Source organism: Lissotriton vulgaris, chromosome 9 (assembly GCF_964263255.1).
Source record: "Lissotriton vulgaris chromosome 9, aLisVul1.2, whole genome shotgun sequence".
Classification (NCBI taxonomy): Eukaryota; Metazoa; Chordata; class Amphibia; order Caudata; family Salamandridae; genus Lissotriton; species Lissotriton vulgaris.
The window spans coordinates 763,447,391-763,463,902 of record NC_141697.1 but is presented as its reverse complement, the minus strand read 5'-3'; the positions used below and the strand labels follow the sequence as shown (position 1 = coordinate 763,463,902).

Below are 16,512 nucleotides of genomic sequence, written 5' to 3'. Positions count from 1 at the left end.
GGTTCTGTGGTGGTGGTGCTGAGTGGTTCTGTGGTGTTGGTGCTGTGGTAGTGCTTAGTGATGCTGGGGTGGTGCTGAGTGATGCTGTGGTGGTGCTGAGTGATGCTGTGGTGGTGCTGAGTGATGCTGTGGTGGTGCTGAGTGATGCTGTGGTGGTGCTGAGTGATAGTGTGGTGGTGCTGAGTGATAGTGTGGTGGTGCTGAGTGATAGTGTGGTGGTGCTGAGTGATACTGTGGTGGTGCTGTGGTGGTGCTGAGTGGTGCTGTGGTGGTGCTGAGTGATGCTGTGGTGGTGCTGTGGTGGTGCTGTGGTGGTGCTGTGGTGGTGCTGTGGTGCTGCTGTGGTGCTGCTGAGTGGTGCTGCTGAGTGGTGCTGCTGAGTGGTGCTGTGGTGGCGCTGAGTGGTGCTGTGGTGGCGCTGAGTGGTGCTGTGGTGGCGCTGAGTGGTGCTGTGGTGGCGCTGAGTGGTGCTGTGGAGGCGCTGAGTGGTGCTGTGGAGGCGCTGAGTGGTGCTGTGGAGGCGCTGAGTGGTGCTGTGGTGGCGCTGAGTGGTGCTGTGGTGGCGCTGAGTGGTGCTGTGGTGGCGCTGAGTGGTGCTGTGGTGGCGCTGAGTGGTGCTGTGGTGGCGCTGAGTGGTGCTGTGGTGGCGCTGAGTGGTGCTGTGGTGGCGCTGAGTGGCGCTGTGGTGGCGCTGAGTGTTGCTGTGGTGGCGCTGAGTGGTGCTGCTGAGTGGTGCTGCTGAGTGGTGCTGCTGAGTGGTGCTGCTGAGTGGTGCTGCTGAGTGGTGCTGAGGAAATAAAACCTACTGCAATACCACAAAACCTGTTGAATTGAAATGTTATCAGAACAAAAAACAGACATCTTATCCATATAGGCAGAAGTAGTGACAGAACACCCCATTCTTCGTGGGACAGGAATCCCTTTAAGCAACTTATCAACCCTGAGAGTTGCAATAAAGGGCTTGATGGACAAAACAAACTGGAGTGGGGGCAAAGGGGAATCCTTGACTTACTCCTGACAAAATGAGAAAAGAGTCTGTTAATGTGCCCTTGACCATGACTTTGCTGTAATAATTTGAGTACAATAAAGTAATCCATGACATGCATTTTGGACCAAAATTCATGTGCTGTAAAACCTTGAACATAAAATAGTGTCGACCTTTCAAAGGCCTTTACCTGGTCTAGGTTGAGTAAACACAGAGATTTTCAAGGCATTATGCCTATGTCATAAAGCACTCCATGGCTCCAGGAAGAACAATTACATGCCTTGCTTTCTGTCTACCATGCACTTACACAAATACTAAGATCAACATCTCAACAACTACTGTCCATCTATAGATATAGAACAAATAAAATAAAATAGAAAATGGGGGACTGATCACTTTCAGTGACCAATAAGGGCATGGAACAGCATGCTTCTGTGGCTTAGATCTCAAATCAATTTCATAAGTTTGAGAAAACTGAAGACTTATCTATTTGATCTAAAACTATAACAACAAATGAGTCTGAGTCCGTTGTCTGAGGATCATGGAAGCTTGCGGTGTGTATCAGCGCTGGGACGCTCTTGGGCAGCCATGCGCTTAAGAAATCCATTTTCATTTCATTTCATTTCTTCAAATGGAATGTCCACTAGTCTCTAACTCTCTCTTTTGTTTCTATTTAAGGATCAGGTATGAGAAGCGGTAGGACACCTCTTGATGAGGTTTATGATGCGCTATATTATTGTACAATTCATTATTTTGCTTATGCTTAGAACAGTTTGCAAAGCCATAGTCTGGCATACCCTGGGGCATCAGACCATGCATATACATGCCAACCCTCTCACTTTAGCCTCGAGACTACTGTTTTTAAGGGTAGTCTCCCGCGTCCCGATTCTTGTATGCAAAACCCTAATTCCTTGGCAGGCTTCTGCAAACTGGTCTTGTGCGACTCCCACTATGCACTGCCAGTAACTTGTTCCCGCAACCAGTGCATAATCATTTTTGGCATGCTCTCTCTGGGTCCCGCATCTTGAGGATGGGGGACCCAGCCAACTAGGAACAGGCTCCTGCCCCCCCTCCCACAGGAGAGTGGCAGAATAGGGGGTGTACCCATCCCAGGGAAGGGACCCATTGGTCCCTGACCTTTACCTTCCTGTAACGCCCCTACATTTATTATTTAGGGGCACCCTGAACCTTCCTTCCTCAGATCCAGCAACAACAAGAAAATAAGGAAGAGAAGCAATGCAGAGCTAACAAGAGGACCACGCCCACTGACTTGGCCCCAGCCCTACAGGCCTGTCTCCCCTTGAACCTGTGAAATCCTGGCGTGTCCAGTGGCCACCAACCTCACAAACCCCGGAGGACCTGCCTGCATTCACTTCCCAAGCTGTTTCTCCCGTGAACACCAGACGTGTTTGAACTGCAGATTCTGGTGCCAACCAGGACCGCGAATCCAGCACACTCTGCACCTGTCGGGCCTGGCCCGTGTTTGAGTGAACAAACCCCATGAGGAGGTCCCCCTGGCGATACTGACCTGAGATCCTGCGACCCCTGACCTGCCTCAAGCCTCCAGATGATGCCTGCAGCCTCAGTCCAGAGGGGCCCCCCTACCGCGGCCAGAGTGGGTACGAAAATCGGATGTCCAAAGGCACCCCGGCACCCGACGCCCCACAACCTTGTGTGCCCAACCCAGCGGTGCCTAACCATCCCTCTACATCCCAACTTACCCCTCGAAGTGGTGGTCACTCCTGGAAGATCCTTGTCCCGAGCCTGCAGTGTTTCTTTGTCCCGGAGAAATCCCATTGAAATCAACAGGGCACCCGACCTCAAAACAGCACCCGGCACCCGGCTGCCTTAGCGCTGCTGAGGGTGCCCCTATGGTGCTAACTTGGTCCCCAACGTGCCCTGAGCTTAACCCTAGGAGGTTTTGCTCCCACAACCCTGTGGCCTGCTTGCTAGCAGCCACTAACCGGAGTCCCCCTATTCCCCATTGGATAACTTTGGGCCTCAACACTCTGCACCCGGCTGCCCTAGTGCCGCTGAAGGTGCAACAGTGACCCTGGGAGACCCCGGAGTCTAACCCCATAACCCTAACTTAAAAGACCGATTACTTACCCTGAAACCGATAACTCATTTTTCCTCATAGGATAACATTGACACTTTTTGTCCCAAAAATTGTCTGTCGGCTTTTGAAACGTGCAAATATTCCTTAAAAATCAGCCGAATAACCAAAATGCATTTTCTCAACTGTTTTCAGGAAATGTCCCAGTGCTGAATCCAGGATCCAGCACTGAGTAAGAAAAAGTAACGATAACCTAACTTACTTGCTAAGTGAATTTCCTCCCATAGGATAATATTGGTGATTCTATGTGATAAAGTTTCTAAGTAAACTTTTGAAATACAATAATATTCCTTAATAAAAATTGTACCTTTAACCAAAACGCATTTACTCACCTGTTTTCAGGAAATGTCCCAGGACTGAGTCCAGCATCCAGTCCTGGGTTAGCAAAAGTAATCTGAAAAGTAATGAACTGCATTTTGCACGGTTGAGCTGTGCTTATGACGAGCTGAGCTCGTCATGAACAATGGGGCTCAAAAATAATCAGCACAGGAGGGGAAAAGCCATAGCAGCCAAGGTGTTAAAAATCCCATTCAATTGAATGTACTATATTTGCAATGTGTTGCAAACTGCTTTCTTAAAACTGTACAAAACCAGTACAAGTTGCACTGCTATTTTGAACTGTGTTCATACAAGCAATTTACTACTGAAAAGTATTTTTATGCTTACCTGCACCAGTTTTGCTTGGTTCTAGAAATAAAACAATAGTACATTTTTTTATACAAAACAATTGGCCTAGAGTTCAGTTCTCGGGTGTGTGAGAACATTTGCTGACTGAGTGTGTACATCAAATGCTTTACACTGTCCTCTGATACTGCCTTACTGCTCAACCAAGCTACCACTTTGGAGAGTAAGGTTCTATCTAACTTTAGCCTCTGCCAAACCTCTGGAGACTGCTGGACTCTGTGCACACTGTACCTTACTTTGGTGCAGTTTATACAGAGCCACTTTCTTACATAAATCCACAGGAAGGAAAGAGGAGTAGTCGAGAAACCATATTCCAGATAACTAGGTTGGTGAGGATTGTTCAGATTAGAGACACAAAAGGAATTGCTGAGAGTAAAGAGAGTGCAGCCGGCAGTGTGGAGAGACTTAGATTCCAGAATCTAGTGGCCAAGACGGCGCAGGAAAGGTTAGAATGCACTTTGCTTTCCTATGACAGCATGAGGCTTATAAGAAGGTCTTGACTAACATACAATATACCACCCATAAGTTTAATCTAGAGGCTTTAGAGAACAGGCCCAACAAGCTTGCTTGTTAGTCCTGGTGAGTTTGCCTCCGGTAGTATGCCCAAACTTGTTAGAAAGGCATGTAACTGGGCAGAAATGCAATGATTACTTACTGGTTATCCTCAATACATTCCATTTTGTGGAGCGTGTACTTATCAAAGTCCTGGTCTTGCTTAGTTATTAGAAACATGACTTGCATGCGAGAAGTCAAGGAATAGATCATCGGAGCAAGGCGGCATGCTAAACCCTTTGGTAGAATTAGAAACGATAGGGGCATGGCCAACTCCTGAGTGATTAAGAGGTGCAATCCAGAGCTCCCACCTAAGAAGAAGGCAACACAAGATGCAGGACACTGCACAGCGCTGAACTATGGCTATTGCAGAAGAAGCAGGGATTATCTAGAGAGCGGGTTGCTAGCAGAGGTCTACAAGGAATCTGCCCAAATGTTACTAGCTTTGGTGTGCTCCTCCAAGCTTCAGTGACAGCAGACATCTTGGTGATCATTGGTGCTGAGATTGAGAGGACATATCTGGAGAGGGAACTGGAATAGCATGCTGGTAGTCAGGGTCCTTGGACGCAGCTCAGCATGAAAACCTAGATCTCGGGTTACTGCAGAAAACATAGTCTGAGCAGTAGGAGCACTGCAGTGACAATACTGATATTTGCTTGTGTTGCCTGACAAAGTAAAGGGTAGCACTGGAGGACAGATCTGTGCTTAACAGGTACAATCTTAACATCACAACCACCACTACACCACCCTTAATGGATGGGCCTGTCTTTGCACTGGGTATAGTAGTCCAGATGTAAGCTGGAACAGAGCTTGTTCCACCCCTTGTGAATGGAGACCAGCTTGTACACACCATGTTCGGATTCACTTGGTGCTGAATATTTGGTAGAATGCAGAACCGAGAGCCCTCCATGCTTATAGCAGACTATCTGTGATTCTGCTTGTTTATGTTTGTGATCTACTACTGTCCAGCCGCCTTGGCTGTTTGGTCCTTCACTTGGGTGCAGCTGTTTATTGCTCTTACTACCTCCTTGATTATAGAGACATAAATAACTCACCTGGAATATCTTCCACTCCTTAGCACCTCTATTGAACCTGCGCTTCTGATCTATATGCTGCATGTTAGCCACTGTTCTCTAGGCTCTAATTTTCCTATCTCCTCTTTGATCAGTTTCTCGAACTCTCAATCCTCAGTGTCTCCTCTCGTCTTTCTACCCTTCTACTAGCTGCCCTGCCCCATCCCCAACCCAAACCTGGCCCTGTCTCCTTTCCAGCCCTGGCCCTTTAACCGCCCAAGCCCTTACCCATCTTTTTTTTAATCTCCTCGTCCTTTATCTACCTGCTTCTTCCGGTCCCTCCTTTTCCAAAGCCCCATGCACCCACTTCAGTATTCCCCTATCTAGCTTACTTACCTCCCCTCACTTTCCCTGCCTTTGTTTCTCCCACACTTCCCTGTTATCACTTACTCTTAGTAATATTTACACACTGATCAACAAATCCCCACCCACAAGCCAGATATTCAGGTGAAATTCTAAACTCTACCTTCTCCTTCCCTGTTCCTTCAGCCCCAGTTTCCCTGCTGGCCCTCCTCTTTCTGTCCCACATTGATCTCTGTTTTCCAATACATTTCGAAACGTGGCCTCTGTTTATTTACTTGAACAATAGCCCACCATTGGAGCTCTGTAGCCATTAGCTATTACCACCCTTCAGTTAGATATGTTACACTTGAGACTGCATTACATGTTTGGATTACTGGTAGGTAGTGCAGGTCTTTGAATCATTATGCATGGCAAGCTAAGTGTACTCTAGGCTGCAGCTGAACCACTAGCAAATGTTGCTTCCTGTCTTTCCCCCAGGCAAAACGTACTGCTGCCACCATGGTTTACCCACGTGATGACAAACTGGAGAAGCTCTCCCAGGAGGAGATTGTCCTGAGCACTAAGGCAGTGATCCAAGGACTAGAGACCTTGCGAAATGAGCACAACTCCTTGCTGTCCACATTGCTGGAGACCATGAAGAGCCTAGAGCATCAGCAGGAAGCCAGTGTGGTTCAGGAAAAATCCGGCCTTCTGCACTCCTCTTTGGAAGCCATCGAGCTAGGGCTTGGGGAAGCTCAGGTAATGCTGCTGCATGAACCGTATGTTCGTTTTCATACTGTGTGGTTTTCAGATGCTGGGCGTCTAGAATTGGCTATGATCGTATAGGTTTCCTTCCCTTTTCAGTAATGTTCCATTTATTTTTAGAGAGAATCTTACGTACGTGTGGTTATGAGACTGTTTGCACCATTCTTTTGATACACAGTAACTACTTCAGTGACCTGGGATATTTTCCCAGAAGTGAAGGTCAAAGAGACACAGATGGTGGACGGAATGCAGAGCAAGTCATGGAACTGTGCCATTGGAGACTTTGGTGATAGGACCCACTTATTTGGTTGGCAGAGGCAACTTCTCTTGTATTGTAGTTGAAGACTGGTGTGCTGGCTCTGTTAAGGGGGTCGGATTGTCTGGTGGCTCTTGTGCTTTAGGCCATCCCACAATGAGACTAGCTGAAGAAGGGTTGTCTGTGCACTGTCCTACAGGTGCTCTGTTGATTAAAAAAAAATGCCAGGCTTCTGTGGTGATTGCATTCCGACATCTGTCAGTCTGTGGTTGCTGCAGCTCAGTTTGGTTGGATGTCTCTCCTCAATCACTCTGGAAGCAGACATCATATTTTTTGCCATGACACTGAATGCGATTCATCTATTTTCTTTAAATGTTTTACTAGTAACTGATGTAACTTTTTAACTGATGTTAAATTTGTAACTTTTTGGAACCTCATGTACATCGCTCTGATACCTCCGGGTCTAGCCAGCGCTATCTCATAACCATAACACCCACCTACCTTTCAACCAGCAGCTCCTCAAGACTTGTCGTTATTTTTTCTGTGGCTAATTCATTGTTAATTGAAGAGTATGAGGGATATACTTTGGGCAGATTTTTCCCTTCGTCTTTCTGTCGTATCTCCCCCCTACCCTGTTACCCCACCCCTTACTCCGCTACATTTCCTCTGACCTCGTCCTCAAGGATCTATAAATGTTCTCCCTGCAGCCGAGGTAACCTATAACTGTTGAAATTTTGGAAGAAATAGGATGTCATGTAAAACGTCTGATACCTTCGGGTCTAAGCTAGTTTAATCCTGAATTCTGAGACCTGAGTAACATAGCTGACACCCGGTGGAGCTGCTAGACAGCTAATGAGGAGATTGGCCCTGGTTTCCCCCTCGACCTTAACCTACCCAGCCGGATATTGGGCACAGTTCTTTCTCATCTCCCTTCTATGGCTCCTTCCTCCCCTCCTTTCCTTCGAATTCTTTCAACGTTTGTTTACTGTACCTTACTGCATTACTATGCTATGGTAACTGATGTAGCTTGTTACACAAAGTCCCTCTAGTAAAGCGCTCTGATACCTCCGGGTCTAGCCAGCGCTATATAAACTTTTCAAATCAAATAAACTCAAAACTGGTTCCCCTGTTTCGCTGAGACCTGAGCAACATGACTGATATCGGGTGGAGCTGCTAGACAGCTACTGAGGAGATGGGCCCTGGTTTCCCCCTGACCGTCACCTACCCAGCCGGTCATTGGGCACAGTTCCTACGCGTCTGCCTGCTACTGACTCCCATCTTCCATCCCTCCTACGAATTCTTGCAACATTTTTGTGTACTGTACCTTTCTATGCTTTTGTAATTGATGTAACTCTTAACGTAACGATCCTAAATTCAAAGGGCTCTGATACCCTTCTTGGGTCAAGCTTGCCCTATATAAAAGTTTATAAAATTAAATTAAATAAATTGAAATAGAAACAAAACTTCAATTATTAAAAACAAGGACCATCACATTTTTCGCAAACCACTGTAGACTGCTGTTAGAATCAAAGTCAGGATAGTTGAATTTGAGTTAATACCTTTAATGTTGACTGCACAGCAACAGGATACAACTGCTCAGCCCACAGAAAAAATAACGAAGTCCTGGTGCTTAGCATCAGCAAAACAATTCCATGTGGAATTGAAATGCACGAGGTGGAATGTAAATTACATCAGGGGGGTGGAAGAGATATGTATAAAACAGCACAGAAAATGCAAATGTAACATATCAGCCTTTTTTTAACAAAACCGAAAGTATTGAGAAACTTACAGAAATCAGACAACTTCTTGGGAGGTAAACGCAACCTACTTGATGTTTTTACTCTAGAAGCTACAGTATTGTCAGGTAAATTAGTAAATTCAGAAGACCATTTATCTGTCACACTAGGTAAAACTGGACATTTAGCAACACGTCTAACATTCCATAATTTACCATCTTGGGTGATGATACTATTGTCAACAACTTTAACAATCTTCATAGGTTTGCCAAATTTATTAGAACACGTTAATAAAACCGTTTTTTTTTTTACTCTGACCAAATCACCTATATTGAAATTGTGAGGTTTTACTTTCCACTTGTCATCATACCACTTCTTAACTTTTTCTTGTTTGGATTCCACTCTTTGGGCAACACCACTTACCAAATCATTTGAAAACAACTTTTTTTACACTTTCTTTGAACCACCAGGGACAAATCTTTGATGCTGAATCATGTTCTTTTAAAAGGCGAAAGGAGCTAACCTCTGTTGTAGAATCAGGCGTAATGCGATAAAACCGAAGTTTCTCTCTCAAGGAATGTTTCCAATTTCCTCCCATCTTGACAACATCAGAAACATACCCTTTCAGCACGCTAATAAAGCGTTCAACAAGACCATTCTCATGAGGTTCATAACTAGAGAGAGTGTAATGCTTGATGTTTTGACCTTTTAAGAAATTTTCCATTTCAGTAGAAGTTAATTGGACCCCATTGTCAGAAACAAGATTAGAAGGACAACCTTCTCTGGCAAATACTTCCTTGAAAAACTCAATAATTATGTTGGTAGAGGAGTTGGATGCAAATTTCACTTCAGGCCACTTTGAGTGGTAGTCCACCAACACAAAAGCATATTGTGAGTTATGTGGTAGACACTTTAAAGGACCCAAAATATCAAACCCCACCTTTTTCCGAGGTTCGTCAGGCCACTCTAAACATTTTAAAGGAGGAACATTAAGACTCCTAATTTTTTTACTGCTCATGCACACCTCACGTTCCCGAACAGTGCGATCAACCATACGATCTAAACCTGGCCACAAGAAATAATTTCTGACTAAATGTTTCATGGCAGACATTCCAGGATGCTATTTGTACGCTAACTTTAGAATTACTTTTTGAATACCAACAGGTGGAACACATTTTCCACTTTTATTCATTAAATCACCTTTCAATTCTAACACATCAGAGACTTTGAACAAGGGCAGGAACTCTTCAGGCAGATTCTTCCTATCTGACCAACCCTTTAAGATGAACCATTTGACAGTTTGCCACATGCCGTCTTCCTTTTCACTATGTCTCCAAGATTCCTCAGTGATATCTTCAAATGCACCAGATACTACATCTTAAATTGTGGTAACCGCCTCTGAATCATCAATATTTTCATCAGAAATGACTTGACAGGGAAGGCGAGACATAAAATCAGCCAAGATATTTCTCTTACCATGAACAAACTCTGGTTTAAAACAGTATTCCTGCAATCTGGAAGTAAGCCTCGCAATGCGAGCTGTGAAATTCCATCCACCACCTGGAGAAAGGATGTTCACAAGGGGTTTGTGATCTGTCCTCAAAACAAATTTGCTTCCCCAAATATAATTACGGTAGTGCTCAATTGCTCACACACATGCCAATAGTTCCTTTTCAATTACAGCATACCTGTGTTCTTTCTCATTAAGAGTACGGGAGGCAAACACACACATTCCACTCATCCTTGCCACATCTTAGAGACAAAAAACCTCCAATGCCATAGAAGCTGGCATCAACAGTGGTGACACATTCCCTATTCAAACAAAATGGTTTGAGTGTGGGAGTCTTAACAATGTCAGATTTGATGGAATCAAAAGCTTGCTGTTGCTTTTTTTTTCTACTCAAGAAGTCTTATGTCTAAGCAACTTCGTAAGAGGTTCCATTTAGATGCAAAATTGTTTACAAATTTACTATAATATTCGCACATGCCTGCAAATGATAACAATTGTTGCTTGTTCATGAGGGAAGGTGCATTTACAGTACCATCAACATTTGACTTCTTGGGAGCTACTCCATTACCAGATAAAGTATGACCCAGATACTCCACATTGCTTCTAAACATCTTGCATTTGTTACTTTTAAGGGTCAAACTGCTCTTCCTCAACCTCTCTTAAGTCCTTGAAATGCTCATCCTCATTGTTAGAAAAAAATAATGATGTCTCTAAATATATGAAACATAACTCTTTGAAAAACAGATGCCAGACCAAAAGGCATTCTATTATATTGGTACAGGCCCTGCGGAGTAATGAAAGCTGTAAGACTCTTGGAATTTTCAGTAAGAGAAATTTGATGATAAGCAGACCTGAGGTATAAAGTGGAGAATACTTTGGCACCCTCCATCATTGAGACAACCTTATTGATATTGGGTAACGGGTGACAGTCCACAAGGATACAATCATTTAAAGCTCTAAGATCTACAAAGACACTCAATTTTTTTTATCAGGTTTTCTTAGCAAGACAATGGGAGAAACACATTCAGCTGTGTTGATGGGCTCAATTATGTTTTCAAGACACCAGTTCGTCAAGCATATTTTTAAGTTCTTCCCTAACCTTAATTGATACCTCTCAATTTTTGTTTAGCTGGGGTTACACCTTTTTAAGTCTTGTCTGACCAGCGCATGCACTGCTCTGGCGAGACATTTAGTGAGGGCTCAAAAAATGCTATCATGGCCAGCCTAGAGCTACAATGCATGTGCACAGGCGCGCACTTGGGAGCAGAAGCCCCAAATGGCAAACCTCGTCATACTCATTAAGCACCCGAGATCACTTTAGCAGCGCCCCTTTGATGTTCTCGTTCAAAGAAAATCAAAGAACATGTGTCACTTTCGCCCGCAATCACTTTAGCAGGGCCCATTTGATGTTCCCGTTCAAAAAACATCAAAGAACATGTTGTGTTAATGATTTGCTGCCCCCGTTTGACTTACCATGTGCTTTCTCTTTCCACAAACTCGATGTTTGTGTTCCTTTATTTTGAGATGCTTTTAGTATTACTGTCACACACACCCCCAACCGCACACCCCCAACCGCACATTGTGACCATTGTTCATTAATTCATGGAGTAGATGGGGCATAGTGGCCACAGCTGCCATCCATGCAATTCTGCTCTATCCATGCTCCACTGTCCAGCCTCACTCCTATGTAATGCTTGTCTCCTTCCTTTCTGCTCCCCTTGCTCTGTAACTTTTCTCCCTTTTATTTATTTCTTTTGTCCCTTATCCTCATTTTATTCATTCTTCGCCCCTTCTTTCCATGCCCTACTCCCTCTCCAATCGAACACAGCTCTGTTTTGTCTATACTGTAGTCTTTATCATATCTCTCTTCACGTTACCAATACTCTGCTTGTTTTGCTCTCTACACTTACTCAGCTGTTTTTTTCCCCCTCTTCAATACTGCTTTTATTTTCCTATTGTAACAACTCTCTCTTCTTCACACATGATGTGCCATCCCTCCCCTGCTATACTTGAATGGCTCTCCTTTTTCCTTTCTTCCCTGCTCTTTCATCTTTCTTTTCTCTTATTGTCATTCCTTGCACCTCTTTGATCTTCAGGCCTTGTTTCGGTTCAACAGACTAACACTCTCAGGTGGGTCATCCCTGTAATTGTGTCTGTTTGCATGAATTAGGAAAAAAAGGAAGAGGCCCCCCGACACCTTGATCTCTTCCTACAACATTTAAATTATTTGCAGGGTCTTTCACATAGCCCTTCATTGTACTGTTTGACCCTTTAGTTCCCAAGGTTGAGAAAGAAGAAATGGAGGCATAACATAATGTACCACGAAGTGAGAAGTACACACCAAGAACTATCCTCTCATGGCTCCCAGTAGGAAACTAGAAACAAGAGTTTAATTGTAGTAATTTACCACTAGCACATTTCCACCTCCAGAAAATCCACATACTCATGACATAAAAGACTTTCTAAGCAAACACATGTAGATGATGGACAAAGTGCTGAAACTTTTCAGACACTCACCCCCAGTCACAGATCTGGGTTGAATCCATTATTGTTCTTTAGCTCACTTCGCCACCCCAGTGCAGACCCAGCCCTATGCAAATCAGTCTTGACCCTGTGCCTCATGGCAACAGTCCAGACCGAACTGCCAAGCCAGGTCTTTCCTGGACCGAAACCAGCGTCCTGGGACCGGTTTAGGGGTAACGCCCCTCATCAGACAGGCTAGCTTGAATCCAGTGGCAAAGTGAGCAAGGGACCCACGTCTGGGCATACCCTGCCAACTTAGGGCGAACAAAGCAAACACAAGGTAGATGATGGGGTGAGTGTCTGAAAAGTTTCAGCGCTCCGTCCATTATCTCCTTGTGTTTGCCTTATTAAAGATTTTCTTAACAGATTATAAAGACTAAAAAATGGGCTCTAATTTTATGGATACAGGATTTTGAATGCATTATTTAGTTTCTAATATTTGCAAAAATGTTAAGGTGTCAAAATTGCAAATATTTATTTAAAAATGCCTAGAAGTATTTAGGAACTCATGTGCTCCATACTTTTAAAATGCGTGCATTATAACTCTATTCCAAATTTCACAGATCAGAGCACAGTAACCTACCGTCTCTGGTTATTCCTGGAGACAGCACGGTGTCCCTTTTACTTGATTTATGGGCAAGGAAAGCCCCTGTCAGGGCTTCAGTTAGACACTGGACCTCGACTCAGCAATCCCAGACTCCGTGCTAGCTGGGCCTGAGGCCAGACAGCAATTCCTTTTTATTACAGCAGGTTTTATTTGGCGATAGAGCAGGAAATGAGGCAAGAATTAGCAAGCTCAGTGATTTCGTACAAAGAGGATCGCTGCAGCATATCCTGTGACTGCCTGTGGTGCGGACACCTCCCGACTCACTTCTGTGCTGTCTCTAGGCTGCCTGTGCACAGCCCAGGAATAGTCTGAGCCTCTGTAAGGTTGCTATTATAACTGCTTATTGCTGCGGGCAGCTCATTGTGCAGTCTCAGCTCAAAAGAAACTGAATCCACCAGCAGGGTCAACTATGCCAGCGAGTCCACCGTGCCACTGCACCCTCTCCACAGTCTCTGGGCAGCTGGACATTTCCACTATAAAAGTACTGGATCTGGACAGCAGCCCGCAGCACTAGCAAAATGAGCACCATGCCCAGAAATAAGTGTCTCTGCCGGCAACCACCAGCATAAGTTAAGCACTGGTGCCAGTGTCATCAGGCAGGTTTCGGGCGCAACATTGTTACTCTGATTATTAAGTTGAAACACTTCAGTGTGTTAAAGAAAAACGGATTTTTGAATTTTGAAAACACCTTTTCATATTCTAACCTGGTATTTGTTACATGATCCCCACTCCCATCTAAACAAGCACTGGCAATGGAATAGGTCACAAATTTATGCGAGTTTGAGCTATTGGCATTGTAAATGACAATGCCTTTTATTTATGTTTTGGTTTTCAAAACATAAATAAAAGGCATTGTCATTTACAATGCCAATAGCTCAAACTATCGCAAATGTGAGACCTATTGCATTACAAATGCTTGTTTGTAAAAGTACCCCATGTTAAGCTTTGACTTTAATGGCCTCCATGCCCCTTTCTTTAGACGCGGCTCGTCTAAAGAAAGATGCTGTCGCCATTAAAGTGAAAGCACAATATGGGGCGCTTTTACCAAAAGGAAAGCAGTTGTTACGCAGCACAGCGCGTGCCGAAGTGCCACGCTGTGCAAGGGATCATTTTTCCAAGATAAAGCTCAGCGCCCATGATCGGGCGCTGCGCTGTCATGAAAACAGGTTGGGTTAGGGAGAGCCTATTCATGCCTGAAACAGCAGCTATATTAAAGACATTAAAGAAAATAGTGCTCACAGACTGTAGATAAAACAGACCGTGTAACAACGCAAATAAAAATTTCAGTCCTCAAAGGAGGTTTCAGATGCAGACAAGTATACTAAGGAGGGATTGCTAAGCCTATTCATGATTTAAAAGCAACGATTTAGAAAGGACAGTAACAGAAGCCAATTGAAAAAGATGGACGGAAAGTGGGCAGATTTTGAAGCCCATACCTGAATACAGCATGCCTCGCAGTGCATGCGCTGCCCAGGGTCGACCTAAAAACAACAGCAAAAGTGTGATGATGTTCCTGACTGAGTGCTATGAGTTGAAAGACTGTATAGAGGATCTGTCACAGGCTGATTAAGCCTATCAGTGGGCTTCCTGGTGATCATTGTGTACCAACATTTATTATAGCCCACATCATTTTCCTTCCATCTCTTGGGCTCCTGTTGCAAGAAATGATATGAGGCAGCCTCTGAAGTGACATGCGCAGGCTCCATTTCATAACGTGTTCAAAAGTGAAACCATGCAGTATTAAAAATGTATTCTTGCAAATTCAACATAAGCAAGGGACTCCTCCTACCGTCCGTTTCCTCTTGTGAAGACCAACCCACTACCTCTGTCGTGTAGTTCCTATAAACCTAAATAGGATCTGCGTGTTTAGACAACATAGACTGTGGGATTGGTGCCCAGACTGATTCCAGACACCCCCACCGGATATGCTCGCCTGTAGATCAGCTAGCTCACAGTGCCACTGTAAACTCCTCTTACCAAGGAGAGAATAGCTCTTGGCAACTATCGAACATGAGAATCCTGTCCCATCGGGGATCGTGGAAACAGTGTAATGCTTTTCGCTCAGTCACTTGTGCTCACTTTGTGTCAGAGCGAAACACAGAAGAAACGGGGGGGGGGGCATTTTCAATAAGCATTTATTGAACCAGCATCATTCTAGTGTAAAATATGTGTTCTGAGACAACCATAAGACAGAAACAGATATAAATGATTACAAGCACCAACTGAGTAAAAGGATGGTAGGTTCCAACCATAGTGCTAAAACAATGAATACAGGCAGGTATATAAATACATGTCAGTAACAGTGCGTACTCCTATGATGCAAACCTAACTAGATTTACCTAAGTGTAGCTAGCATGTATGTAGGTCAAGAGCCAGGAATCCCCCTAGGCTGCAGCCAACCCCATTACCTGAAGTGAGAGACTGTGGGACCCCATCTTGTTCTCGGGATGGACACCCCACGAGGGATGTCAGACCACTGCGAGCTGGAGTGTCTGCGTGCAGGAACCTCAGCGTCGGCGTGTCCGCATGGAAGTCCTTTTTCTCCTCTCCCTCCTCAGCAAAGATATGGTGATTATATTCCAAAAGTGGTACCCACAGGGGATCTACCTTGCTGTGTCATGTCTGACTAGGATGACTGAAGGAATGACCCTTATACCTAGTTATTATGCAGTAGGTGATAGTCCTCCTGAGATTCCAAGAATCCTCATGCATAATGAAAGCAGGCTCGTTTTCAGAGAAAACCTCACATCATTTAAGCAATACCATAACTAGGTAAAAGGTCAGCACCAAGAACTGTTATGTAGTGTAATGGTAGGGGAAATATAGGTGAAAGGTTTAATTACTACCTGAGCCTATATCGGGGCGCCTGTATGAAACATAACACATCTTTGTCCCTTTTGGCCTGCCCTGCCTTTTCTATTGAAATTAATAGAATTTTTTTTACTCCTCCCAGGGCCACTCTATGTGCGCCCCAAAATAAACCTTGGCGATTGCATTGGAATTCACCACACCGTATAATATGAAGTTCACTGCTATAGCTTACCCCTGCAGGTCAAACAATATTTCGCCCTTCTGGCACATGCACAGCTGAACATGTCCAAAAGCTGTCTTCCTTCTCGCCTAGGAGAAAGCCCACATAATTACTGAGGAGCAAGTAATCATGTGCTTACAGCTGCACAAGTAGTCATGTGCTTACAGCTGCATTGTCTTTTTTAGGTCTCCACCTAGATGCAAAAGATTTCTTGGGTTTTTTCAGAAAGTTGACCTGGGAATGCATTCTGCCTGTTGCTTGCTATTGGGTTTATTTTTTGTATCAAATGTGTTCTTTCTTTCTATTTGCTGACTTTATTTTGGGGGTGCTGCTGGTGTTTATTTTACTTCAAAGTGAGATCATGTATAGGCAAGGCGAATGCAGCATATTTT

At 44.4% G+C, this 16,512-nt stretch overlaps 1 protein-coding gene across 3 annotated transcripts in view; it reads left to right on the top strand.

Moving 5' to 3' along the window:
* LOC147692219 (kinesin light chain 2-like) overlaps positions 1-16,512 on the top strand; it is a 359,953-nt gene that overhangs the window by 40,025 nt on the left and 303,416 nt on the right. For all 3 annotated transcript variants that reach the window (XM_086938492.1, XM_086938494.1, XM_086938493.1), the window contains exon 2: positions 6,191-6,451. In XM_086938492.1, the coding sequence (XP_086794618.1) occupies positions 6,212-6,451 (240 nt within the window). In that variant the 5' untranslated portion in view covers positions 6,191-6,211. The remainder of the gene's footprint in view (positions 1-6,190; positions 6,452-16,512) is intronic.